The sequence below is a fragment of the Sapajus apella genome, unplaced genomic scaffold, assembly GCF_009761245.1.
Source record: "Sapajus apella isolate SASKATOON/1434 unplaced genomic scaffold, GSC_monkey_1.0 scaffold34, whole genome shotgun sequence".
In the NCBI taxonomy this organism is placed as follows: domain Eukaryota; kingdom Metazoa; phylum Chordata; class Mammalia; order Primates; family Cebidae; genus Sapajus; species Sapajus apella.
In genome coordinates, this window is record NW_022436974.1 from 14,500,673 (window position 1) to 14,526,360 (window position 25,688).

At 42.0% G+C, this 25,688-nt stretch overlaps 2 protein-coding genes and 2 pseudogenes across 4 annotated transcripts in view; 1 reads left to right on the plus strand and 3 right to left on the minus strand.

Moving 5' to 3' along the window:
• Positions 1–20,018, minus strand: part of TMEM135 (transmembrane protein 135) — a 341,452-nt gene extending 321,434 nt beyond the window's left edge. Inside the window, exon 1 of the mRNA XM_032295830.1 lies at positions 19,869–20,018. The gene's annotated coding sequence lies outside the window, so the exon portion shown is untranslated. The remainder of the gene's footprint in view (positions 1–19,868) is intronic.
• On the minus strand, positions 370–2,048 carry LOC116563229 (annotated as a pseudogene). The gene has a single exon (XR_004274292.1). The product of XR_004274292.1 is annotated as a phosphoglycerate kinase 1-like (transcript).
• On the minus strand, positions 370–2,063 carry LOC116563231 (annotated as a pseudogene). Its single transcript, XR_004274293.1, has one exon. The product of XR_004274293.1 is annotated as a phosphoglycerate kinase 1 pseudogene (transcript).
• A 164-nt stretch (positions 20,019–20,182) lies between the features above and the next one.
• FZD4 (frizzled class receptor 4) lies at positions 20,183–25,594 on the plus strand. The gene is made up of 2 exons (XM_032295831.1): positions 20,183–20,780; positions 23,104–25,594. The coding sequence occupies exons 1-2, from the start codon at positions 20,496–20,498 to the stop codon at positions 24,430–24,432; spliced, it is 1,614 nt and encodes a 537-aa protein (XP_032151722.1). The 5' UTR covers positions 20,183–20,495; the 3' UTR covers positions 24,433–25,594.
• The last annotated feature ends 94 nt before the right edge of the window (positions 25,595–25,688 follow it).

The window sequence follows — 25,688 nt, forward strand, 5'->3', positions numbered from 1 at the left end:
AGAATCGCTTGAACTCGGGAGGCAGAGGTTGCAGTCAGCTGAGATGGCGCTCTTGCACTCCAGCCTGGGCAACAAGAGCAAAGCTTTGCATCAAAAAAAAAAAAAAAATAGCTAGAGAGATAGATAGATAGATCTCAAATAAAAAGTTGTACATATTTTTGGGATACAAGTTATAGTTTGATACATATATACAATGTATAATGTTCAAATAAAGATAATTGGGATATCCATCACCTCAAATATTTGTCATTTCTTTGTGTTGAAAACATTATAATCTTTCCCTTCTAGTATTTTCAAATATACAATAAACAATTATTAACTATAATTTTCCTCCTGTACTATCAAATACCGGAACTTATTCCTTTTTTGTTTTTCATGGTTTCAATGGACACTTTTATCGTTTATTTAATGGATTATCAATTTCACCTCCCTACCTACAAATGGAATTTCATCTTGTTTCCACACTGAGTAGTCAAACAGTGACAAAGCTAATCAGAATAAGCTACATAAAAAGAGAACTAAGCTAACACAGCTCACTAACAGGCAAAATATAAATGTATGCACTCTATAAAGCACAATGGTTTAGTCACTAAGAAATTCAAATGGAATCTTGAAGAATGTAGGCATATCCAGGTACAGTTCTGAGATGCTGTGCAACTGTTTAAGGGTTCCTGGCACTGCATCTCTTGGCCACTAGCTGAATCTTGACATGGAAGGTTTTGGCTAATGCCACATTGAGATGAAAAAAAAAATGCTAAATTGACTTAGGGGCTGTGCACAGAAAGTAAAAGGCAGGAAAGTACTAAATATTGCTGAAAGCATCCACCCCAAGAAGGACTTTACCTTCCAGGAGCTCTAAACTGGCACCATCCCCAAGTGCTCACATGGCTGACTTTATCCTCTGTGTTCCATTTGGCACAGCAAGTGGCAGTGTCTCCACCACCTATGATGGTGATGCAGCCCCTAGAAGTGACTTTTACCACCTTGTCCATGAGGGCTTTGGTTCCCCAGGCAAAAGCTTCCCATCCAAACACCCCACAGGACCATTCCACACAATCTGCTTAGCCCGAGTGACAGCTTCAGCACACTTTTGCTGCTTTCAGGACCACAGTCCAAGCACATCCAGCCAGCAGGTATGCCAGAAGCCACAGTGGCTTGGCCAGTCTTGGCATTCTCATCCAACTTGTCAGCAGCGACAAAGTCAACAGACAAGGTAATCTTCACACTATTCTTCTCAGCTTTGGACATTAGGTCTTTGACAATCTTGGCTCCCTCCTCATCAAACAGAGAAGTGCCAATCTCCATGTTGCTGAGCACCTTAAGGAAGGTAAAAGCCACTCCACTACCAATAATCATCTCATTGGCTTTGTCGAGCATATTATTGATCAGCTGGATCTTGTCTGCAACTTCAGCTCTGCCCAGAATGGCCACGTAGGGCCTCTCTGGGCTCTCCAAGGCCTTAGTAAAGAAGTTCAGCTCCTTCTTCATCAAAAACCACCAGTCTTCTGTGGCAGATTGACTCCTACCATGGACCTGTGGGCTCTGTGAGCAGTACCAAAAGCATCATTAACATAGACATCCACTGGCTTGGAAAGTGAAGCTCAGAAAGCTTCTATTTTGGCTGGATCAGCTTTAACCTTGTTCCCAGAACTATCTTTTCCCTTCCCTTCTTCCTCCACATGAAAGCGGAGGTTCTCCAGCAGGATGACAGAACCAGTAGCTGGGTTGGCACAGGCTTTCTCCACTTCTGGGCCTACACAGTCCTTCAAGAACAGAACATCCTTGCCCAGCAGAGATTTGAGTTCTACAGCAACCGGCTCTAAGGAGTACTTGTCAGGCATAGGGACACCATCAGGCCTGCCTAGGTGGCTCCTAAGAACTACTGACTTGGCTCCATTGTCCAAGCAGAATTTGATGCTTGGGACAGCAGCCTTAATCCTCTGGTTGGTTGTTATCTGGTTGTTCTTCATAGCAACATTGAAGTCGACTCTCACAATGACCGGATTCCCTTTCACATCTAGCTTGTCCAGCGTCACCTTGTTAGAAAGAGACACTTTGGAAATATAGCGTGGAGAGAGGCCGGAGATTCAGACAGCAAGGGAGCTGGCTGCAACATGTGCTCGGGAGGCTTGCAGAATCAGAACTTACTCCTTCTAACTGTATTTATATACCCATTAATCAGTTTATCTTCATCACCCTCTCCGTCTTTCCTTCCCAGCCCCTGGTAATCACTTCTATCCACTACCTCTACGAGATCCTTTTTTTTTTTTTCTTTTTTTGAGATGCAGTCTGCTCTGTCACCCAGGCTGGAGTGCAGTGGCGCAATCTTGGCTCATGGCAACCTCCGCCTCCCAGGTTCAAGTGATTCTCCTGCCTCAGCCTCCTGAGTAGCTGGGATTATAGATACACGCCCAGCTAATTTTTGTATTTTTAGTAGAGATGGGGTTTCACCAAGTTGGCCAGGCTGATCTTGAACTCCTGACCTCGTGATCTGCCTGCCTTGGCTTCCCAAAGTGCTGGGATTATAGACATGAGTCATAGCCTGGCTAGAAATCCAATTTTTTAAGCTCTCACATATGAGTAAGGACATGTAATGTTTGTCTTTCTGTGCCTGGCTTATTTCAGTTAACCTAATAACCTATAGTTCCATCCATGTTGCTGCAAATGACAGGACTTCATTCTTTTTTATGTCTGAATAATATTCCATTGTGTGGATACACCACATTTTCTTTTTCCATTAATCTGTGAATGGACACTTAGGTTCATTCCATATCCTGGCTACTGAAAATAGTGCTGCAATAAACATGTGAAGGCAGATATCTTTGATATACTGATTTCCTTTCTTTTGGTTATACACCCAGCAGCAGAACTGGTGGATCATATAGTAGTTCTACTTTTTTTTTTTTTTTTTGACACGGAGTTTCGCTCTTGTTACCCAGGCTGGAGTGCAATGGCGCAATCTCGGCTCACCGCAACCTCCGCCTCCTGGGTTCAGGCAATTCTCCTGCCTTAGCCTCCTGAGTAGCTGGGATTACAGGTAGGCGCCACCATGCTCAGCTAATTTTTTGTAGTTTTAGTAGAGACGGGGTTTCACCATGTTGACCAGGATGGTCTCAATCTCTTGACCTCGTGATCCACCCGCCTCGGCCTCCCAAAGTGCTGGGATTACAGGTGTGAGCCACTGCGCCTGGCCAGTAGTTCTACTTTTAATTGTTTGAGGACCCTCCATACTGTTTTCCATAATGTCTATACTACTTTACATTCCCAGAAACAGTGAACAAACATTCCCCTTTCTCCACATCCTCGCCAGCATTTTTTGTCTTTTTAATAATAGACATTCTAATTGGGTTGTAGTTTTAATTTGCATTTCCCTAATGTTGAACATTTGTTTTTTTTCCTCTGCAGAAGCTTTTTAGCTTTTGCTGCCTGTGTTTTTCAGGTCTTACTTCAAAATTATTTGCCCAGGCCAATATCCTGTAGTGTTTCCCCAATGTTTCCTTCTTGTAGTTTCATAATTTCAGGTGTTACATTTAATTCTGCAATTCATTTTGATTTTTATATATGGTGACAGATGGAGATCTAGTTTCATTCTTTTATATGTGGATATCTAGCTCTCACAGCACCATTTATTGAAGACACCAACCTTTCCCCAATGTATGTTCTCGGTACTTTTGTTGAAATGAGATGGGTATAAGTGCATGGATTTATTTCTGTGTTCTCTATTCTGTTCCACTAGTTTATATGTCTGATTGTCTGCCAGTACCATATTGTTTTGTTTACTATAACTTTGTAAATCAGGTAGTATGATTTTGAAATCAGGTCTGTGGTCCCTCCAGCTTTGTTCTTTTTGCTCAGGATGCTTTAGCTATTTTAGATATTTTTTGCTTCCACATAAATTTTGGAAATGTTTTTCTATTTCTGTGAAAAATGTCATAGGTATTTTGATTGGTATTTTACATTAAATCTACAGATCACTGTGAGTAGTATACACATTTAAAAAATATTAATTCCTCCAATCTATGAGCATGAGATATACTTTCATTTTTTTGTGTGTGTCCTCTTCAGTTTGTTTCATCAGTGTTTCCTAGTTTTTCTTGTAGAGATCTTGTGCTTTATTGGTTAAATTTATTCCTTGGTATTTTTTGGTAGCTATTGTAAATGGGATTGTTGCCTTGATTACTTTTTCAGATTGATCACTGTTAGCATAAGGAAACACTACTTATTTGATGCGTTTATTCTATATCCTGCAAATTTACTGAATTTGTTTATAAATTCTTAGAACGTTTTTTTTTTTTTTGGTGGAGTAGTCACATTTTTCTAAATATAAAATCATCCCATCTCCAAACAAGGATAGTTTGACTTCTTCCTTTCCAATCTGCAGGCCCTTTATTTCTTTCTCTTGACTAATTGTGCTGTTGGACTTCCAGTACTATGTTGAACAGAGGTAGTTAAAGTGGGCATTCCTGTGTGGATTTAGATGTTAGTGGAAGGTCTTCTACTTTTTCCCATTTAGTGTGACATTATCTGTGGGCCTGCCATGTATGGCCTTTATTGTGTTGGGTATGTGCCCTCTGTACCCAATTTGTTGTGGGTTTTCATCATAAAGGATTGTTAAATTTTATCTCATGTTTTTTCAGCATCTACTGAAAAGATCATCTGGTTTTTGTCCTTGATTCTGTTGATGTAATTTATCATGATTACTGATTTGCTTTTTTTTTATTTAAAGTTTTTCACGAACCATATATGAGATTTAACGATTTGCTCATTTTACTGAACCATACTTCCATCCCTGAGATGAATCTCATTTGATACTAGTGAATTATCTTTTTAATGTGCTGAATTTGATTTGCTAATACTGTGTTGAGAATTCTTGCATCTATGTTCATCGGAGATATTGGCCTGTAGTTTTTTGTTATTTATTCAAAGACACAACAAGAAAACTGAAGAAGAGGACAGGAATACTTTTAAACTATTTTTTGAAATAATTTTAGTAAAACTGGTATTAGTTCTTCTTTAAATATTTGGTAGAATTCAGCAGTAAAGCATCATGTCCTGAACTTTTTTTTTTTTTGGATGAAAGTCTTTAGTACTGCTTTAATCTTGTTACTCATTAATATTAGTCTTTACAGGTTTTCTATTTCTTCATGGTTAAACCTTGGTAGGTTTTATGTGTCCAGAAATTTATCCACTTATTCTAGGTTATCTAATTTATTGGCATATAATTATTCATAATAGTCTCTCATAATCCTTTGTATTTCTATGGTGTCAGTTGTAATGTTACTTTTTCAATTCTGAATGTATTTATTTGAATCTTCTCTCATTCAAATGAGACCTAATGGAAGGTCTAATTTATCTAATTATATTGGCATATAATTATTCATAATAGTCTCTCATAATCCTTTGTATTTCTATGGTGTCAGTTGTAACGTTACTTTTTCAATTCTGAATGTATTTATTTGAATCTTCTCTCATTCAAATGAGACCTAATGGAAGGTCTTCTATTTTTTCAAAAAACTTTTAATTTTCTTGATCTTTTGTACTGTATCTTTTTTTCAGTCTCAACTTCATTTATGTCTGCTCTGATCTTTAATGTCATTTTTTTCTTTCTACTAATTTTGGGTTTGGTTTCTTCTTGCTTTTGTAGTTCCTTCAGGTGAAGTTAGGTTGTTTATTTGGAGTCTTTCTGTCTTTTTGATGTAGGTGTTTATTGCCATAAACTCTCCTCTCTCTACTGCTTTTGCTGTACTTCATAGATTTTGGTATATAATGTTTCCATTTTCATTTGTTTCAAAAGATTTTTAAATTTCCTTAAATTCTTCATTGACCCATTGCTGTTTAAGAGCATGTTGTTTAATTTCCATGTATTTGTACAGTTTCCCAAGTTCCTCTAGTTATTGGTTTCTAGTTTTATTCTACTGTGGTCATAAAAGATACTTCATATGATATCAACTTTTTAAAATTTGTTGAGATTTGTTTTGTGGCCTAAAAATGATCTATTTCAAGTGCTGATGAAAAGAATGCATATTCTGCAGCAGTTGGAGGAAATGTCTGTTAGATGCAATTGATCTAGAGTATAGCTTCACTTTGTTTTTTTGTTTTTTTTGTTTTTTGCCCCTTCCCTGTATGTAGAGTACAGCTTAACTTTGAAGTTCATTTATTTGTTTTCTGCCTGGATAATCTATCCATTGCTAAAAGTGAGATGTTGAAGTCCCCTACTATTCATATATTGCAGTCTATCTCTCTCTTTAGGTCTGTCAATATTTGCCATATATATTTGAGTGTTCCAGTGCTGGGTGAATACATATTTGCTATTGTTATATCCTTTTGTTGGACTGGTCCCTTTACCATCATTTAATTACCTCTTCATCTCTTTTTCCAGTTTTGACAAACTTTATTTTATCTGATATAAGCATAGATAATCCCGCTCTTTTTTGGTTTTCATTTGCATGAAAATCTTTTTCTATCCCTCCACTTTCAATCTGTGTGATTTTGATAGGTCAGCTCTCCTTATTAATTGCAGGACTGACTGATCTACAGTGATTTTAGGCCTAACCCAGACACAGAGGCAACACTTTGCAGAGAGTACTTCACTGGCTTCCACAGTTTGTACGACCTAACACAAATAACAAATTATTTATTTTACCATACTGATAGTGAGTCTGCTTCTCTGATCAGACCCTGACTGATAGATCCCATAAAAGGTTTCATTTAAACAGGAGGCATAAGTTCTGGTGTTCTATTACACAACACACAGTAACTATAGTTAAAAATATTGTATGTTTCAAAATCACTAAAAGAGAGGATTTTAAATGTTCTTATCACAGATAAATGATTAAGATTTAAGGTAATTTACATGCTAATTCATTTGATTTGATCATCCCATAAGTATGCATGTATCAAAACATAACTCATAAATATATGAGGTACCTCATAAATTTACACAATTATTATTTATCAATTAAAAATAAAATAAAACCTTTAAAAAGCTATTTTTTTAAAAAAAAGGAAAGCTAGGTGTGAATTTTGGGAAATCAGGGGCAAAGTGGAACCCATAGGGACAAACTAGATTCCATGTCTGTCTTTAATCACCTCTAATCTTGATGATGCATGTGACCTGCAGAAGCTGGGGCCCTTAGAAGCAGAACTACTCAAGCACCTGGCCCAGGACTCAGAGAAAATAAAGAAGATCATTAGGCGTTGGAGGAGCTGCAAGGCCAGGTGCTATTCCATCCCAACAGGTGAGCCTGCAGAGACATAACAACATGCATGAGCCACCATGATGCCTGATACCCAGCACTGACTTTCAGAGCATAAAAATGCTGCTTCACCACATCTATTTCCCCAATTTTGTGTTAATTTTTCTTTTAGCTTTTCCTAATCTGGAATCATGTAGGAAGGAGATTCTGAGAAAGGTCATTCCAGTTTAGCTAACATGGTATGAAACTACCTGAGTCTACTCCTTGTCAGCCTGGGATGCATACACACTTCTTTTAACCATACGTAACTTCCAAATAAAGACAAGAGCAAAACAATGCTTTCCCTTCACAATATGCAATTGTCCCTCATGCAACTGAAAACATGCCATCCCTCTCCCCAAGAGAGACTATGAAGTCCCTTTATTCATCTTTGGGTGATAATCATTATTTTCTTAGCCGAGTCACACTCTCCTTTGATATCTTGTTATTTAATCCTGTCCTGGTTATTTGTTGCTAAACAACAAACCAACCTAAACCTATAGGAATAAAACAATGACCATCACGGATTTTATGTTTTAGGAATTTGGAAGAAGCACAGCAAGGATGTTGGGATGACTCCAACAGTAGGGGTTAGGAATGGCAGGGGTCAGATAATCCACTTTCAAGATGGCTTCTTTCCTCACAATGTGGGCACCTGGCTTGGGGAGGCTGAAGGACAGCCTTACCTGGGACTAATGGAGAACCTGCATGTACCCTCTGCTGCATGGCAGTCTTAGAGTAGCTGAACTACTTAAAAGGCTGCTCAGAGTTCAAAAGTGAGTTTTCCAGCAAATGGAGTAGAAGTTGCATGATCTTTCATGATGTAGCTTTGGATGTTACAGAGCAACACTTACAGCATACTCTGTGGGTTGAACAAGTCACAGCCTCTCCCTGATTCAAGGGGAGAGAACATAAATTCTGTCCTTCAACAGAAGTGTCAAAGAATTTGAGGCCATGTTTTCAAGCCACATCTGGGACTGTATCTCATCTAGTTCATGCTTATACACAATATGTCGTAGCTAGTTCACCCTTTGGTCATTATTTAGCATTGTTTTCATTCATATTCATTTCTCATCTCCATTAATTAATTAGAGTGCTGTCTATGAGAATATTATTAAAAGTGCCTTCCTTGGATGGGATCCAAGATGGCCAAATAGAAACAGCTCTGGACTGCAGTTCCCAGCAAAAACATAGAGGGTGAGTGATAACCGCATTTCCAAATGAATTTTTACTGCCCACAGACCAGGAGATTCCGGGCAGAAAAGCACCATGAGCCCCCAGCACAGCCGCTTGAGCCAGCACAGCGGGTCTTCGCACAAAAACTCACACAAATCCAGGTGCCTTTTCAACTGGCGACTGGAATGCCTGGGAGACAGAGTCGCCCGCGCAACTGAAAAAAAAAAAGGGAATAAAACAGGGAGCCAGGTGATCTGGCTTGGCCGGTTCCACCCCCCAGAAAGACCAGCAATCTGAAATGCTCTGGATTGAGAGTTTCACAGCAAGCATAGCTGGAGCCAGGATGGTCCACCTCTGTGGGGGAAGGGCATCTGCCATTACTAAGGCAGTCCACTACTTCCCAGGTAGTCTGCCATTACTCCACCATTACTGAGGCAGACCGCCATTACCAAGGCAGTTCTAACTATACCCCTATAAACAAAACTGCAAGGAGGTTCACACAGCAGCTGGGCAGAGCCGACGGCAGTTCAGCAACACCTCTGCTGGCAGACTGTTAGTCACAATCTACCTCCACGCTGGGCATGGCATCTCTGAAAAAAGGCAGCAGCATGACAAAAACTGAGAAATAAAGCCCCACCTTCCCAGGACAGAGCACCTGGGGAAAAAAGGTGGTTATGAGTTCAGCTGCAGCAGACTTAAACGTACCTGCCCAGCAGCTCTGAATGGAACAACAGAGCTCACAGCTCAGCACCTGAGCTCCTATAAAGGACAGACTGTGTCTTCAAGCAGCTCCCCAACCCCCATATATCCAAAGAGTCACCTCATAAAGGAGAGCCCAGGCTGACATCTGGCGGGTATCCTTCTGGGACAAAGATAGCAGAAGAAGAAATGGTCAGCAACCCTTACTATTCTGCAGCCACTGCAGGTGAGCCACAGGAAAGCAGCATCTGGAGTGGACCTCCAGCAGTCCTATAGCAGAGAGGCCTGTTAGAGGGAAAACTAAGAAGTAGAAAGAAATAACTTTATCATCAGCAAACAGAATGTCCACTCAGAGACCCCAACTGAAAGTCACCAACTACAAAGACCACAGGTAGATAAATCCACAAAGATGGGAAGAAACCAGCATAAAAACGATGAAAACACCCAAAACCAGAACGCCTCTTCCCCTCCAAGGGATCACAACTCCTCACCAGCAAGGGAACAAGACTGGATGGAGAATGAGTCTGATGAATAGACAGAAACAGTCTTCAGAAGGTGGTAATAAGAAACTTCTCTGAGCTAAAAGAACATGTTCTAATGTAATGCAAAGAAACTAAGAACCTTGAAAAAAGGTATGACGAAATGCTAACGAGAATAAACAGCTTAGAGATGAGTATAAATGAATTGATGGAGGTGAAAAACACAACACGAGAACTTCATGAAACATACACAAGTTTCAATAGCTGAATTGACCAAGCAGAAGAAAGGATATCAGAGATTGAAGATCAACTCAATGAAATAAAATGATTAGAGAAAAAAGAATAAAAAGAAAATGAACAAACCTTCCAAGAAATATGGGATTATGTGAAAATATCTAATCTACATTTGATAGGTATACCTGAATGTGACAGAGAATGAATCAAAGCTGGAAAACATTCCTCAGGATATTATCCAGGAAAACTTCCCCAACCTAGCAAGGCAGGCCAATATTCAAGTCCAGGAAATAGAGAGAACACCACAAATATATTCCTCAAGAAGAGCAACCCCAAGGCACATAATCACCAGATTCACCAGGGCTGAAATGAAGGAAAAATTGCTAAGGGCAGCCAGAGAGAAAGGTTGTGTTGACCACAAAGTGAAGCCCATCAGACTCACAGTGGATCTCTCAGCAGAAACCCTACAAGCCAGAAAAGAGTGGGGACCAATATTCAACATCCTTAAAGAAAAGAACTTTCAACCTAGAATTTCATATCCAGCCAAACTAAGTTTCATAAGCAAAGGAGAAATAAAATCCTTTACAAACAAGCAATTGTTGAGAGATTTCATCAACACCAGGCCTGCTTTACAAGAGCTCCTGAAAGAAGCACTAAACATAGAAAGGAACAACCAGTGTCAGCCACTCCAAAAACATACCAAATGGTAAAGAGCATCAACACAATGAAGAAACTGTGCCAACTAACAGGCAAAACAACCAGCTAGGATCAAAATGGCAGAATCAAATTCACACATAACAATATTAACTTTAAATGTAAATAGACTAAATGCCCAATCAAAAGACACAGACTGGTAAATTGGATAAAAAGTCAAAACCCATTGGTATGCTGTATCCAGGAAACCCATCTCACATGCAAGGATACATATAGGCTCAAAATAAAGGGAAAGAGGAAGATTTACCAAGAAAATGAAGATCAACAAAAAGCAGGAGTTGTAATCCTAGTCTCTGATAAAATAGACTTTCAACCAACAAAGATCAAAAGAAACAAAGGAGGACATTACATAATGGTAAAAGGATCAATGCAACAAGAAGAGCTAATGATCCTAAATATATACGTACCCAGTACAGGAGCACCCAGATACATAAAGCAAGTCCTTAATGACTTACAAAGAGACTTATACTCCCACACAATAATAATGGGAGACTTCAACACTCCACTGTCAATATTAGACAGATCAACAAGACAGATTAACAAGGATAGCCAGGACTTAAACTCAGACCTGGACCAAGCAAACCTAATAGACATCTACAGAACTCTCCACCCCAAATCCACTGAATATACATTCTTCTCAGCACCACACCACACCTACTCTAAAATTGACCACATAATTGGAATTAAATCACTCCTCAGCAAATGCAAAGTATGGAAATCATAACAGTCTCTCAGACCACAGTGCAATTAAGTTAGAACTCAAAACTAACTCAGAACTGCACAACTTCATGGAAACTGAACAACTGGCTCTTGAATGTTGACAGGTTAAACAGTAAAATGAAGGCAGAAATAAAGATGTTCTTCGAAACTAACGAGAACGAAGACACAACATACCAGAATCCCTGGGACATATTTAAAGCTGTGTCTAGAGGAAAATATATAGCAATAAATGCCCACATGAGAAACAAGGAAAGATCTAAAATTGACACCCTAGCATCAAAATTGAAAGAGCTAGAGGAGATTAAAAAAAAAAACTCAAAAGCTAGCAGAATACAAGAAATAACTAAGATCAGAGCAGAACTGAAGGAGATAGAGACACAAAAAAATCCTTCAAAAAATTAGTAAATCAAGGAGCTGGTTTTCTGAAAAGATCAACAAAATAGACCACTAGCCATATTAATAAAAAAGACAAGACAGAATAATCAAATAGACGCAATAAAAAAATGATAAAGGGGATATCACCACAGATTCCACAGAAATACAGACCACCAACAGAGATTACTACAAACAACTCTATGCACATAAACCAGTAAACCTGGAAGAAATGGATAAATTCCTGGACACTTGCATCCTCCCAAGACTCAAACAGGAAGAAGTCAAAACCCTGAATAGACCAATAACAAGGGCTGAAATTGAGGCAGCAATTAATAGCCTACCAACCAAAAAAAGCCCAGGTCCAGATGCATTCATAGCCGAATTCTACCAGACATACAAAGAGAAACTGATACCATTCCTTCTGAAAATATTCCAAACAATCCAAAAACAGGGAATCCTCCACAAATCATTTTATTAGACCAACACCATCCTGATACCAAAACCTGGCAGAGACTAAACAAGAAAAGAAAACTACAGGCCAATATCCGTGATGAACATAGATACAAAAATCTTCAATAAAATACTGGCAAACTGATTGCAACAGCACATCAAAAAGTTTACCCATCACGATCAAGTTCGCTTCATCCTGGAGATGCAAGGCTGGTTCAACTTACACAAGTCTATAAACGAAATTCACCACATAAACAGAACAAAAGACAAAAACCACATGATAATCTCAATAGGTGCAGAGAAGGACTCTGACAAAATTAAACAGTGCTTTATGCTAAAAACTCTCAATAAACTAGGTATTGATGGAATGTATCTCAAAATAATAAAAGCTATTTATGACAAACCCACAGCCAATATCATACTGAATGGGCAAAAACTGGAAACATTCCCTTTGAAATGTGGCACTAGACAAGGATGCCCTCTCTCACCACTCCTATTGAATATAGTATTGGAAGTTCTAGCCAGAGCAATCAGGTAAGAAAAAGAAATAAAGCATATTCAATTAGGAAAGGAGGAAGTCAAACTGTCTCTATTTGCAGACGACATGATTGTATATTTAGAAGACCCCATCATCTCAGCCCAAAATCTCCTGAAACTGATAAGCAACATCAACAAAGTCTCAGGATACCAAATCAATGTGCAAAAATCACATACATTCCTATACACCAATAACAGACTTAAAGAGAGCCAAATCAAGAATGAACTGCCATTCACAGTTGCTACAAAGAGAATAACATACCTAGGAAGACAACTAACAATGGATGTAAAGGACCTCTTCAAGGAGAACTACAAGCCACTGCTCAATGAAATAAGAGAGAACGCAAAAAGATGGAGAAACATTCCATGCTCATGGTTAGGAAGAATCAGTATCATGAAAATGGCCAAACTGCCCAATGTAATTTACAGATTCTATGCTATCCCCATCAAGCTACCAATGACTTTCTTCACAGAACTGGGAAAAAACACTTTAAACTTCATATGGAACCAAAAGAGAGCCCACATAGCTAAGTCAATTCTAAGCAAAAAGAACAAAGCTGGAGGCATCACGCTCTCTGACTTCAAACTATACTACAAGGCTACAGTAATCAAAACAGCATGGTACTGATACCAAAACAGAGATATAGACCAATGGAACACAACAGAGGCCTCAGAGGCAATGCCACACATCCAAAACCATCTGATCTTTGACAAACCTGACAAAAACAAGCAATGGGGAAAGGATTCCCTGTTTAATAAATGGTATTGGGAAAACTGTCTAGCCATGTGCAGAAAGCAGAAACTGGACCCCTTCCTGACACCTTACACTAAAATTAACTCCAGATGGATTAAAGACTTAAACATAAGACCTAACACCACAAAAACCCTAGAAGAAAACCTAAGCAAAACCATTCAGGACATAGGCGTAGACAAGGACTTCATGACTAAAACACCAAAAGCATTGGCAACAAAAGCCAAAATAGACAAATGGGATCTAATTAAACTCCAGAGCTTCTGCATAGCAAAAGAAACAATCATTAGATTGAACCAGTAACCAACAGAATGGGAAAAAAATTTTGCAATCTACCCATCTGACAAAGGGCTAATATCCAGAATCTACAAAGAACTAAAACAGATTTACAAGAAAAAAGCAAACAAACCCATTCAAAAGTGGGTAAAGGATATGAACAAACACTTTTCAAAAGAAGACATATATGAGGCCAACAAACATATGAAAAAATGCTCATCATCTCTGGTCATTAGAGAAATGCAAATCAAAACTACATTGAGATACCATCTTATACCAGTTAGAATGGCGATCATTAAAAAATCTGGAGACAACAGATGCTGGAGAGGATGTGGAGAAACAGGAACACTTGTACACTGTTGGTAGGAGTGTAAATTAGTTCAACCATTGTGGAAGACAGTGTGGCAATTCCTCAAGGACCCAGAAATAGAAATTCCATTTGACTCAGCAATCCCATTACTGGGTATATATCCAAAGGATTATAAATCGTTCTACTATAAGGACACATGCACACAAATGTTCATTGCAGCACTGTTTACAATAGCAAAGACTTGGAACCAACCCAAATGCCCACCAATGATAGACTGGACAGGGAAAATGTGGCACATATACACCATGGAATATTATGCAGCCATAAAAAACAATGAGTTCGTGTCCTTTGTAGGGACATGGATGAACCTGTAAACCATCATTCTCAGCAAACTGACACAAGAACATAAAATCAAACACCACATGTTCTCATTCATAGGTGGGTGTTGAACAATGAGAACACATGGACACAGGGAGGGGGACATCACACAACTGAGGTCTGTGGCGGGGAACTAAGGGAGGGACAGCAGGTGGTGGGGGTTTGGGGAGGGATAACATGGGGAGAAATGTCAGATATAGGTGATGGGGAGGAAGGCAGCAAACCACAATGCCATGTATGTACCTATGGAACAATCCTGCATGTTCTTCACATGTACCCCAAAACCTAAAATGCAATTTAAAAAAAAGTGCCTTCCTTTCCATGCTTCCCAACGTCTCTTAAAAAATTATCCTTCCTTCAAAGCTAAGCTTACATTCTAATTTTTCTACAAATTTACGAATTACAGATAATCCCTTGACTTAAAATGCCTTGGCTTGAGACCCCTGCTTTTACCAATTGTCTCACGGCATATATGATTCCTAATGACTTCAGCTGACAATAATGAGATGAGTGGTCAACTAGCTATAGTAATAAACAAAGTGATTTAAAAATGTCTTAGGCTGATTCATGAAATAGAGAAACACATTTGCTTCTTAATTGAAAAACAGTTTTTGTTAAGTTATTTTTGTAGGCCAGACGTCATAGCTCATGCCTGTAATCCTAGCACTTGGGAAGCCAAGGTGGGTGGATCACTTTGAGCTCAAGAGTTTGAGATGAGCCTGGGCAATACGGTGAAACCTTGTCTCTACAAAAAAATATAGAAATGAGCACAGCATGTTGGCTCATGCGTGTGGTCCCAGCTACTCAGGAGGCTGCGGCTGGAGGATTGCTTGAGCCCTGAAAGCAGAGACTAAAGTAATCCAAGATCACACCACTGCACTCTATCTCAAAAAACAAAAAACAAAAAAGATATTTTTCTACCTTAAAAGATTTAAGAATGGACACAGACACAGTCAAATAAAAAGGAAGGTAAATAATTGGCAAAACATCTGACTTGAGAAGAAAGCTGAAAGTGTGAACCATGCCTGGCTTGGAGGAGTGGTTTATAATCTTGACTTAAGTATCATTCTGGAACTACTTAGGTAGTATTTTGGTGGCTGCCTATACCCAGCTCATAATGCAGGCTCTCTTTTTCTAAATAATCAGATCACCTATAGCTGGAACCATTCATTTATGTATTAAACAAATAACTACTGAGTGCTTTCCATGCTTCAGGTAATATTGTTCTATGCTGTTCAGGAGCACAGTGGTGAAAAAGACACAGCCTCTGACTTCACAGGAGAGTGAAAGGAACAAAAACAAAACAACCTAATAACTTTATAATACAGAAACTTATGTATAACAACAAGGGGAGACTGGAATTAAGAGAGCTCCACAAAATGCACTTAATCATAAAAAACTTGTTTCACTCTTGGTCTCATGTCCTAATCTCCCCCAATGTGACTGTAAGTTCCTTGAAGGCAGAAATCACCTTTAACATGTCTGCATACTCCCTAGTACCCAGCTCAGTGACATATCTACAGTAACCTATCACTAAACTTTGTTAATAGCTTGACCGATCAATTTCACTGACATGAAATGAGGCTATGGAGGTAAAAGTGTGTTTGCATTATTTTTTGCTTTCCAAGGAGGTTCTTGGTTGTTCATCTTTGCATTAACCCATCACCACCAATAAATAAGAATGTCTGATGTACCAATTAATGCTTTCTAAACTTATGGGTAGGAGGAACAATTTTGAGCTTCTATTCCTTGACATGCAAGAGGTCTGTGGTAACAATTCTTCTCCGCTAGCTAGTGGTGCAATGGACTAAGAAGGGAGTTTGGCTCTGCCACTTAATAGCTGTTACTTAATCTCTTGGGAACTTTGATTCCTCAAGTAAAATCAGTGTTCCCTTCCACCTTACTCAGTAGGCACATTTTTTTGTTTTGTAACTAATTTGGGTGCAAGGGGAGATCTAACACCCTATTTATAAACGGATGGGATGTGGCATAGCATCTTCCTTCACTTCTGTTGTTCCACAGTAAATTCTCAATCTTTATAGGGTTTTATCCCAGTGAATTATTTCCCTCAAAAACCAAGGAGGGTAATAATGAACGATTTTCTTACATTTTCCGTCAAGACAGCTCTTTGTGAGTTCTAAATGTTCTATCTAGATTCAAAGAAGCTGGTTTCTTCATGAGTGGTTGGAATAAGACTTTTCTTGGAAGCTACTGAATATGGATTAGTTGGATTGTTTCATAGGAAATAAAAAGCAGGCTCTAGGGTAACTACTTCAGCACTTAATTGGGTTAGCAAAGAACTGCAAATGAGAGGTTTTCCCGTAGGAGGGAAAGGATGCTTATGGCTCCCACCCCCTTAGGTGATGCATTTTAACCTAAACATTAGTCTTCCAATGCAGCCTTTAATTCAGTAATCATTACAAGAATCTATTAGAGCAGAAAATGTCAGGTTGAAAAATTAACACATCACCAGAGTTAATAAGAACTCAGACTCTTATTAGATACAAATGGAGAGCCCTCTAACTGCACAACAGCCTGTTGAAGTCATGTTTGTTGCAGCTCCTAAGTAGTTGCATCTTTACTGCTCAGAGGCTGGACCAAGGAAACTGCCCAGGCACTCAAGCCAGAGTTAGCAGGGACCCTTGGCCTACACTTTATTCAGGTATCCCTATCTTTTCCTCTCAGAAATGCTGTGCATGTCACAGGGTGGATATCCCTCTGCCTAGGACTCCCTTGGTAAGTGTTTTCTGTAACAAAGACAAACATGCCATGCCTGTCACCAGGGGCAGATTGTGGACTGTGTAAACCACTCCAGGAGAGGGAGGCTGAGGGGCTCCCGGCCATTCAAACTTAGCTCTGAGTTATGGTCTTTGTTGTCTTTCTACATTCAGACTGAAATGTGATTCCCCTAGCTTTCTTTTTTGGAAAATACCTGTAATGAGTTCCATGACTAGAAAGAAAAGCCGTTGACAGGAAAGGCTTCTGATAGAGAAGGGACTTCTTCATGTGTTCTCAAGGGAGACCGTTGCTTCAAGCAAGCTGAGGCAGGATGCCAGGTCTAGGAATAAGAGGTCCAGATCACAAAAGGGTTATCTTTAACTGTGGATTAGGCTGGGCATGAAGCAGTTTCCTCTGGAAGAGCAGTACCATGCACACAGAGTTTATGGCCAGGCAGGCATGCATGAGTTCTTCTCCATGACTTACTGTGCAATCTTGGGCAAATTGCTTGGCCTCTCAGAGCATCAGTTTGAGCTCTGAGAATATATAAAATAAATAAAATAAAGAATATAAGGCGTGTATCACAGTGTCTGAAAGTAAGAGTAAGGGTTCTATGTGAGTGGTTAGCTATTGATTTGAAAATAGTATTCCTTCACCCAGCACTAATGATGTTCCTTGTGTGCCAGGCTCTGTATAAGGGACAGGTCCTCCTCCTTGACCTAAGGGAGTTAACTATTTAATAAACCATGTAAGTTTATCTTCAGCACAAAGCACTCCCAGCTCCCTCCCACCCCAGCATCAACACTCTGCCCAAGAAGGGCCAAACTTTGTTGAGTAGCTCCGAATCTTGCAGGTCATCCCCCTTTGAGGAGCCCTCCAGACTCAGCCGATTCTACCTTCAATTCATCCATAATTCCCTATCTGTGCACTTCACACACTACGTTACTGTTGTCTGTTAATCCTTTGTCTCCTTCTGTGAGGTCCTAAAGGATAAGGATTATGTGTTCATTTGATCTATTCATCTGATTATGTATTCATCTCTGTAACACAAATGATTAATTGATCATTTGATCTGTTCATCTGCTCTTTTATTCATCTCTGTAGGCCAAGGGTTTCATGCATTACTCAGCACAGGCACACAGAGGTTCAATCCTATTGCTGAGTACGTTGATTTCCAGCTGGGATTTTTTTCTGGGAAAATAGCCCTGCCTTCCATCTTTGAAGAGCCTCTTCTGGGCCCTGGTTTGGTTGGTCTTGTCATTTTCTGTTACTTTGGTTCTAGCCTCAGTTTCCTAATCTCTATAAGGGGCTAACAGAACCTCCTTCACTGGGAGTTTATGATGATGACTGGAGACAATGCAGCTTCTCTGTGTCCAACACAGTTCTAGGCACAGAGCCAAATACCAGGAAAAAAAAAAAGTTGATTCCATTTTTGCTCTCGGCCAAGTCTAGTTGCCAATATAAGAAGACTAAAAATACAAGACATCATATGAGTGTCACATGAGTGGCACAGACATTTTTCCAGCTTGCATCTAGCCTCTGCCATATGCCACAGAATTGGCTGAAATGGGAGGATAAAAACATGCATAAAACAGTTTCAAGAAAACAGTGGCAAGTGTTAGACAAAAAGATCTCAGGAAGAGGGGTAAAGTCTTTTACCCAGATGTTTGGTCCATGGCTGTTGGAGCTGTCTTTAGCACCAGGCTGGAAAGTAGGACGCTGTCCCATAATTGATCTCCTCTAGGTGTTTTGAAAACACACACACACACACACACACCCCACCACCACCACCACCACCACCAAGTTCTTCAGCATTTACTGTGTGTCAGACACTGTGCTAAATGCTTTACAGGCATTATCTCACTGAACTCTTAGAACAACAGTGTGAGGTGAATATGAACTTCCCCACTTTACAGCCAGCAACTTTGAGGCTCAGCGAGGCATCACAGCTTAACCAGACACAGGCAACAAGTAAATGGTTGAGGAATCCACCTGCTGGGAGTTTCACTGGCCTACTGGAAAGGAGAGAGACGGCGGACCAGCACAAATCCCCGGGCTGCTGGGAATGAAACAGGAAAGCTGGGTTCAAACTTGGGTCGCATGATCCCCAGATCCTAGGAACCGACGCAGAAGCACAGTAAGGAAAAAAGGGGTGCAGGCTGGTGCGGACGGGGTGCCCGGGAGAAAGGAGTCCCCGTGGATGTGTGCCTTGCTCGTCCCCAGTGCACAGGTCAAGCCTCTCCCCTCCCGCCCTCTCACCCTCCCAACCTTATTTAGAAACCGTGTCCCCAAGACAGGAAGGGCGGCGGGCCGAGAAGCACGGAGAGTCCCAGTCTCATTTCCTTTCGAATCCCCCTGTGGAATTTCATTTCATGCGGTGAGGAAATCGGAACGCGAGACCGTCGGCGGGTCTGCAGCTCCGCAGCTCCGGGGCGCCTCCCCCTGGCGGCTGGAGGTGGGCGGTTCCCGGCGCAGGTCGGCCGAGTCTGGGGGCGGGGAGAGGCCGGGCCCGGACCGCAGCGAGTCGGGAGTGAAAATAGCTGTGGACCCGCGCAGTACCAGGCACCGCGCTAAGCCTTTACGCTTTATCTCTAATCCTCCCAAGTGACTTCACAGAGGAGGAGACTGACGCCGAGAGGTTGAGCAACTTGCTCAAGGTCACACAGCGGGACTGAAAGCCACAATCGGTGTATATCCAAATCCCGTGTTCTTTGTGTTCCTTGCCCTGCCTGATGGGGATGTGGCCGCGGACCTAGGTGACAGCTGGAAGGAGACGGGAAAGAAAGGGGGCAGATGGAACAGGGCGCACTTCTCACCTGGAGGAGGAGAGGGCAGAACGGCTGGAGCCACTGGGCTCGGTGCCCCGGCTGGCTCCTGCGCGCCTCGATCCGGGTGGGAGGGAAGCGAGAGCCGGGAAGCGGGCGGGCGGGGCGCTCGGGGAGGGAGGGGGGAAGGAGGGGCGGCCGGAGGAGGGGCCGGAGGGCGGGGGCCTGACCCTTCCAGCGGGAGAGCGGCCTCGCCCCGCTGCCCCGCCCCCCGCTGCCCACCGCGCCCGGCCATTGGAGAGGCGCGCTGTCTGTCCCGCCCCGCCGCCGCGCCGCGAGCCTCCAGCGCCGAGCTGGGCTCGGGCGGTGAGAGCTGCGCAGCGCTCGCTGCTGGCTGGCTTCGCTGAGACGCCGAGCGGACGCGGCCGGCGCCGGCTTGTGGGCTCGCCGCCTGCAGCTATGACCCCCGCAGCCCTTCCCTCGGTCTCGGCCCGGGGCGTCTGATATCCCACACAGTCGCGCGCAGCTGCCGGAGAGCCGACCGCTGCCCCCTCGTCGCCGTATCGCACTCCCTTCCCGGGAGCTGGGAACAGCGCGGGCAGCCGGCGCCCCCGTGCAAACTGGGGGTGTCTGCCGGAGCAGCCCCCGTCGCCGCCACTGCTGCCCCAGACGCTGGCCATGGCCTGGCGGGGAGCAGGGCCGAGCGTCCCGGGGGCCCCCGGGGGCGTCGGGCTCAGTCTGGGGTGGCTGCTGCAGTTGCTGCTGCTGGTGGGGCCGGCGCGGGGCTTCGGAGACGAGGAGGAACGGCGCTGCGACCCCATCCGCATCTCCATGTGCCAGAACCTCGGCTACAACGTGACCAAGATGCCCAACCTGGTGGGGCACGAGCTGCAGACGGACGCCGAGCTGCAGCTGACAACTTTCACACCGCTCATCCAGTACGGCTGCTCCAGCCAGCTGCAGGTGGGCGCCCCCACCCCCACCCCTGGCGGGACCCCTTGGGGAGGGACGCTCCAAACTAACTTTGCAGAGCCCATGCCAAGTTGATCATCCTAGCCCGAAGGGGACAGCTCTCCTGGAAAAGTGATTTCCATCCCCACCCCCACTTTCTCAGGGACTGGAAGCCAAAACGTTGTGTAAGTCATCTGGCCTGGGAAAGAACCCACTCTTACGCCCCGCCCTTCCGTTTTTCTCTCTTGCCCACCCATGTCTGGCCAGACCCCTAGCCCAGTGAAGCTGAGGGTTATCTTTGCCAAGGATTCTGCCCACCACTGCTTGGTGGGCCAGTGGGAGAGAGCCAGCTGCAGCTAAGACTTGGAGGGAGAGATAAAGAGACCATCCCTCACCAATCTTCCCTCTCCCCACTATTTTTGGGGTGAGGTATTAAAACACTACTGCACCGTTTTCTGCTGAGTTGCCCCTCCTCACCGTGTCCCTCAGAGTTTTAGAGGTCATGCATGAAGGAGTGGTTGGATTGGTTTGAGTTCTTTCTTATCCTCAGAGTTGAAGTCACATTTAATGCTTGGAGGGTGAGAAGAAGCTGCAGGAAGGTAGTTGGTATATTAGAAGAATTTTTTTTGCAGTCGTTAAAAAGTGTAAAGCTTATTTAATGATAAGGAAAATATTTATTCAACAGTAATAAGAATTTGCATATACAGGGTGACTATAATCCTAAAAAAAGAAAAAAAGAAGAAAGAAAAACAATTTATTGGGGGAATAAAAGACTGAAAGAAACATTTTTAAAGTGTTAACATGGGTTATGTTTTGATTGGTGAGGCTGGGTGATTTTTAGAAATTTAGAAAATACAGAAGTTGTGGGAAAAAGTAGACCTTAATTGTCCAGACTAAATCTGTGGTCTGGCCCAGTGCGGTGGCTCACGCCTGTTATCCCAGCACTTTAGGAGGCCAAGGCAGGTGGATCATGAGGTCAGGAGTTCGAGATCAGCCTGACCAACATGATGAAACCCTGTCTCTACTAAAAACACAAAAATTAGCCAGGCATGGTGGTGCATGCCTGTAATCCCAGCTACTCTGGAGGCTGAGGCAGGAGAATTGCTTGAACCTGGGAGGTTGCAGTGAGCTGAGATAGCACCACTGCAATCCAGCCAGGGCAACAGCACGAGACTCTGTCTAAAAAAAACAAAAGGGAAAAGAAATCTGTGGTTCTGGCTGTAACTTTTGGGAGATAAGAAACAGACATACAGCTTACTTATTAGGTGCATGTTTTTACATAGGTCATTTTAAAACTTGGTTTGTGGTTTTGGAAAGATGGTCGGGATTAGACCTGTTGCTGGTGAAATATCCCTTTGGAAGTTTCAGAACTTCAGAACTAGGTTATAAAAGCTTAAGAAATGATCCTCCAGCTCGCAGTTTGGGAAAAGCACATATCCTGACATCAGTGGCAATTTGTTGGAGAAACAGCTTTTGCAGGGATATATATTTTTAATTACATGTATCCTGGGGAGACAGCCAGGCTGTTTTGAAGGACAAGACTGGATCCCTTTACATGCTGGAAAATAGTTACTTGTAACTCTAGACTTCATAGACAACATCTGTAAGGAGCCAAGCAGACTGTTTATCAATGCTGGAGGAATTGAGGACAGCAACTGGACTCTCCCCTGCTGGTATTGCCGTTTCAGCGACTTAACATTTACATTTTCCTATTGTGCTTCATTATTATTCATTGAGGAAACCTGGCCAAACAAATCCCTAGTGACCATAGACCTCAATCTGCATCCCATCCTTAAGTCTAACAGTGTCTCAGTTGGGCCATTTTCTGTTTCTCTATGGGACTAGTTTAAACAAATTTTTAAGGGATAAAGTAGGGAGAAGAGAATATTAACAAGATCTATATATTTTTTTACCTTTTATTCTTAAAATGATTAAGAAATGGTGATAAAAATAAGCCCCCTAAATGACTGAGTCATATTAGTTTCTTTAGCTTTTTCAAATAGTATCTAAAAGGGAAGGAGATGGGAAAGCCAGTTTTTTAAGGTTTATTTCAAGGGCTGTGCAAAGAGGGCTTAGGCAGTTCTTCAGACCCTATTTATTTAATTTTTTAATGTACATTCCTCTGGAAAGGATTACTAGAGCCAAACTAGGCAAAGTGTGTAAGTGATGGATTATCAGGCACCCTTGTTTAAGGTCTGAGTAAACAGACAGACTCCCTATAGGTTTGGTTTAAAAGTAGATAGGTACATTGCCGGGAAGCATTCAGCTCAGCTTTGTGGGAACATTTGGTCACACTTCCAAGTCATTGTTTTTTCTTCATTTGTTACTCTTCCAGTTCTTCCTTTGTTCTGTTTATGTGCCAATGTGCACAGAGAAGATCAACATCCCCATTGGCCCATGTGGTGGCATGTGTCTTTCAGTCAAGAGGCGCTGTGAACCCGTCCTTAAGGAATTTGGATTTGCCTGGCCAGAGAGTCTGAACTGCAGCAAATTCCCACCACAGAATGACCACAACCACATGTGCATGGAAGGGCCAGGTGATGAAGAGGTGCCCTTACCTCATAAAACCCCCATCCAGCCTGGGGAAGAGTGTCACTCTGTGGGAACCAATTCTGATCAGTACATCTGGGTGAAAAGAAGCCTGAACTGTGTTCTCAAGTGTGGCTATGATGCTGGCTTATACAGCCGCCCAGCCAAGGAGTTCACCGATATCTGGATGGCTGTGTGGGCCAGCCTGTGCTTCATCTCCACTGCCTTCACAGTACTGACCTTCCTGATCGATTCTTCTAGGTTTTCCTACCCTGAGCGCCCCATCATATTTCTCAGTATGTGCTATAATATTTATAGCATTGCTTATATTGTCAGGCTGACTGTAGGCCGGGAAAGGATATCCTGTGATTTTGAAGAGGCAGCAGAACCCGTTCTCATCCAAGAAGGACTTAAGAACACAGGATGTGCAATAATTTTCTTGCTGATGTACTTTTTTGGAATGGCCAGCTCCATTTGGTGGGTTATTCTGACACTCACTTGGTTTTTGGCAGCAGGACTCAAATGGGGTCATGAAGCCATCGAAATGCACAGCTCTTATTTCCACATTGCAGCCTGGGCCATCCCCGCAGTGAAAACCATTGTTATCTTGATTATGAGACTGGTGGATGCAGATGAACTGACTGGCCTGTGCTATGTTGGAAACCAAAATCTCGATGCCCTCACCGGGTTCGTGGTGGCTCCCCTCTTTACTTATTTGGTGATTGGAACTTTGTTCATTGCTGCAGGTTTGGTGGCTTTGTTCAAAATTCGGTCAAATCTCCAAAAGGATGGGACAAAGACAGACAAATTAGAAAGACTGATGGTCAAGATTGGGGTCTTCTCAGTCCTGTACACAGTTCCTGCAACATGTGTGATTGCCTGTTATTTTTATGAAATCTCCAATTGGGCACTCTTTCGGTATTCTGCAGATGATTCCAACATGGCTGTTGAAATGTTAAAAATTTTTATGTCTTTGCTGGTGGGCATCACTTCAGGCATGTGGATTTGGTCTGCCAAAACTCTTCACACGTGGCAGAAGTGTTCCAACAGATTGGTGAATTCTGGAAAGGTAAAGAGAGAGAAGAGAGGAAATGGTTGGGTGAAGCCTGGGAAAGGCAGTGAGACTGTGGTATAAGACTAGCCAGCCTCCAAGGTTTCTTCATTTTGAAGGAGGGGGGAATGCCAGCATTTTGGTGGAAATTCTGCTAAAAGTTGTATGCAGTGAATCTCATACAAACTAGCAACAATTAAGTGACTCCCATCAACCCACTGCCTCCCATCCTGACCCCAGCATCAAAACAAAACAAAACAAAACAGTGATTTTGCTGCAGACTTTGGAATGATCCAAAATGGAAAAGCCAGTTAGAGGCTTTCAAAGCTGTGAAAAATCAAAACGTTGATCACTTTAGCAGGTCGCAGCTTGGAGCGTGGAGGTCCTGCCTAGATTCCAGGAAGTCCAGGGCGATACTGTTTTCCCCTGCAGGGTGGGATTTGAGCTGTGAGTTGGTAACTTGCAGGGAGAAAGATTAACTTTTTTAACCCTTTACAATTTTAAATACTAACTGGGTCTTTGAGATAGCAAAGCAATCTATAAACACTGGAAACACTGGGTTCAGAGAAGTGTTACAAGAGTTTTATAATTTGGCTGATCTAACATAAACATCTTCTGTGGTGCACTGTCTGCTGTTTAGAACTTTGTAGATCGCACTCCCAAGAGGTGGTGTTAGAATCTTTCAGTGCCTTTGTCATAAAACGGAATTGTTTGAACAAACAAAAGTACTGTACTCACATAAGGTATCCAGTAGATTTTTCTTCTCTCTTTCCTCTCTTAAATTTCAACATCTCTGTTTTGGGCTGCTGCCGTTTTCTTCATTTTACATTAATGACTCAAAAAAAGGTATTTTTATAGGAATTTTTGCACGGCAGCATGCTTAAAGAGGGGAAAAGGAAGGGTGATTCACTTTCTGACAATCACTTAATTCAGAGGAAAATGAGATTTACTAAGTTGACTTACCTGACCGACCCCAGAGACCTATTGCATTGAGCAGTGGGGACTTAATATATTTTACTTGTGTGATTGCATCTATGCAGACGCCAGTCTGGAAGAGCTGAAATGTTAAGTTTCTTGGCAACTTTGCATTCACACAGATTAGCTGTGTAATTTGTGTGTGTCAATTACAATTAAAAGCACATTCTTGGACCATGACATAGTATACTCAACTGACTTTAAAACTATGGTCAGCTTCAACTTGCATTCTCAGAGTGATAGTGCCTTTTTTTTTTTTTTTTTTTTTTAAGCATAAGAATGTTATCAGAGTCTGGTCTACTTACGACAATAGAGACTTTTTCAGTTTTATAAAGGGAACTGAGGACAGCTAATCCAAGTACTTG

What these genes read in the sequence shown, in the direction of transcription:
- FZD4 (XM_032295831.1), top strand. Translation starts at nt 20,496, where the DNA reads ATGGCCTGGCGGGGAGCAGGGCCGAGCGTCCCGGGGGCCCCCGGGGGC. An exon ending in GCTGCTCCAGCCAGCTGCAG is followed by an intron (nt 20,781 to 23,103) that starts GTGGGCGCCCCC and finishes TTACTCTTCCAG; the next exon opens with TTCTTCCTTTGTTCTGTTTA.